At 34.3% G+C, this 1,360-nt stretch overlaps 1 protein-coding gene across 1 annotated transcript; it reads right to left on the reverse strand.

The window, feature by feature from the left end:
• Window positions 1-242: 242 nt before the first annotated feature.
• On the reverse strand, window positions 243-958 carry LOC120073608 (uncharacterized). The gene has a single exon (XM_039026419.2). The coding sequence runs from the start codon at window positions 744-746 to the stop codon at window positions 429-431; it is 318 nt and encodes a 105-aa protein (XP_038882347.1). The 5' UTR covers window positions 747-958; the 3' UTR covers window positions 243-428.
• Window positions 959-1,360: the final 402 nt, after the last annotated feature.

A 1,360-nucleotide genomic window follows, 5' to 3' on the forward strand; every position in this document is an offset into this window, starting at 1 on the left:
AACTACCAGCATATTTAAATGCTAATTTTTGTAATTTGCCCTAAAATTTATAATAGCAATTTATAACATATTTTAGTATATAGTTCGGCTTGAGCCCTATATAATTTGAAGTAGGGTGAGCATAAAGGTACCGAAAACCGAATTCATGTACTTTTTTTAAGTCAATTTTCGGTGTCGGTTTCACCGACCAACCGATGTATACCCGTAATTTTAAGATACCTACTGTAAATAATTGCATTAACTTTCTCAAATGAAGAATATAATTTATATATAATTAATTAATTGAAATTAAACATCAAACATTTACATCAGTATATATGAACATTTCAATTTCCATCAATCAAGAAAGTCAGAAATGGATGAAGCAATTTCCAGAGCCAACAACACAATCATAATTTTTCCTCAAGTAAAAGAATGAACAAAATTAATTACTCTGAATCTTCCTTAACCTGCTTGTTTTTGTTGAGAATCGAAGCGTTCAAATTCCTCCACAGGAATCTCCCGCTCGCCATGTCGACGAAAGTCCAGAATCCGTTCTGAATCGTCCTCTTCAATCCGAATCCGTCCTCCGTTACGCTTCGATTCTCGGTTTCCGCCGGCGATTTATCAGAATCTTCAGTCGCCTGAAAAATGTCCGATGAGGAAGAAGAAGAAGAAGAAGAAGAAGAAGAAGAAGCGGATCTCCAGGCGAAGTATCCGGCGAGAATTGCAGAGAGGAAAACGAGGATGAATCTGAGAGGACACATTGGAGAAGTGAGTTTTAGGGAAATCGAACCGGAGAGAAGGGATTTTTGGGGGAAAATTGGGGATAGAACTTAGAAAAGTTGGGAATTAGGGTTTTATATTTTGAAATTGAAATTGGGGAAGAACGCGTAATTGATTTGATGAGCTTTGGGAATTGTTTTGACTATTCGCCTCAAATTGACTTTGTTTGTGCGCCATGGTTGACTAATTCATGTTTTTTTGTGCTTTGTTCTATGGTGATGCAATTTTGGAACTTGGGTAGTAGGTGGGTTTGTTTCTAGATGAATTGAATTACAATTTTGATCCTTCGGTTCGGTTTGGTTTTTTTAAAAAAACAATAATAAATAATATCTCTTTGACATCATTTAAATTTGATTTTTGAGAGTGAAGCTTATAAATGTGTCACAGTAAGTTTTTTGGTTTGTTATACTTTTTTGTGGGAGATTTTTTTATACGTCTTTCAAATTTCACGTCCAAAATGCCGTTTGATCAAGATTTTAAAGAAAAACAATATTTTGTTATGTCACAAATCATTTGGTAACAACTTTTTGTTTAGAGTGTATTTTCAAAATCTGGATTAAACGTTATTTCAGCCGGGAAATTATCCCTACTTTCA

Source organism: Benincasa hispida, chromosome 3 (genome assembly GCF_027475165.1).
Source record: "Benincasa hispida cultivar pf3 chromosome 3, pf3_genome.v1.1, whole genome shotgun sequence".
Taxonomy (NCBI): Eukaryota; Viridiplantae; Streptophyta; class Magnoliopsida; order Cucurbitales; family Cucurbitaceae; genus Benincasa; species Benincasa hispida.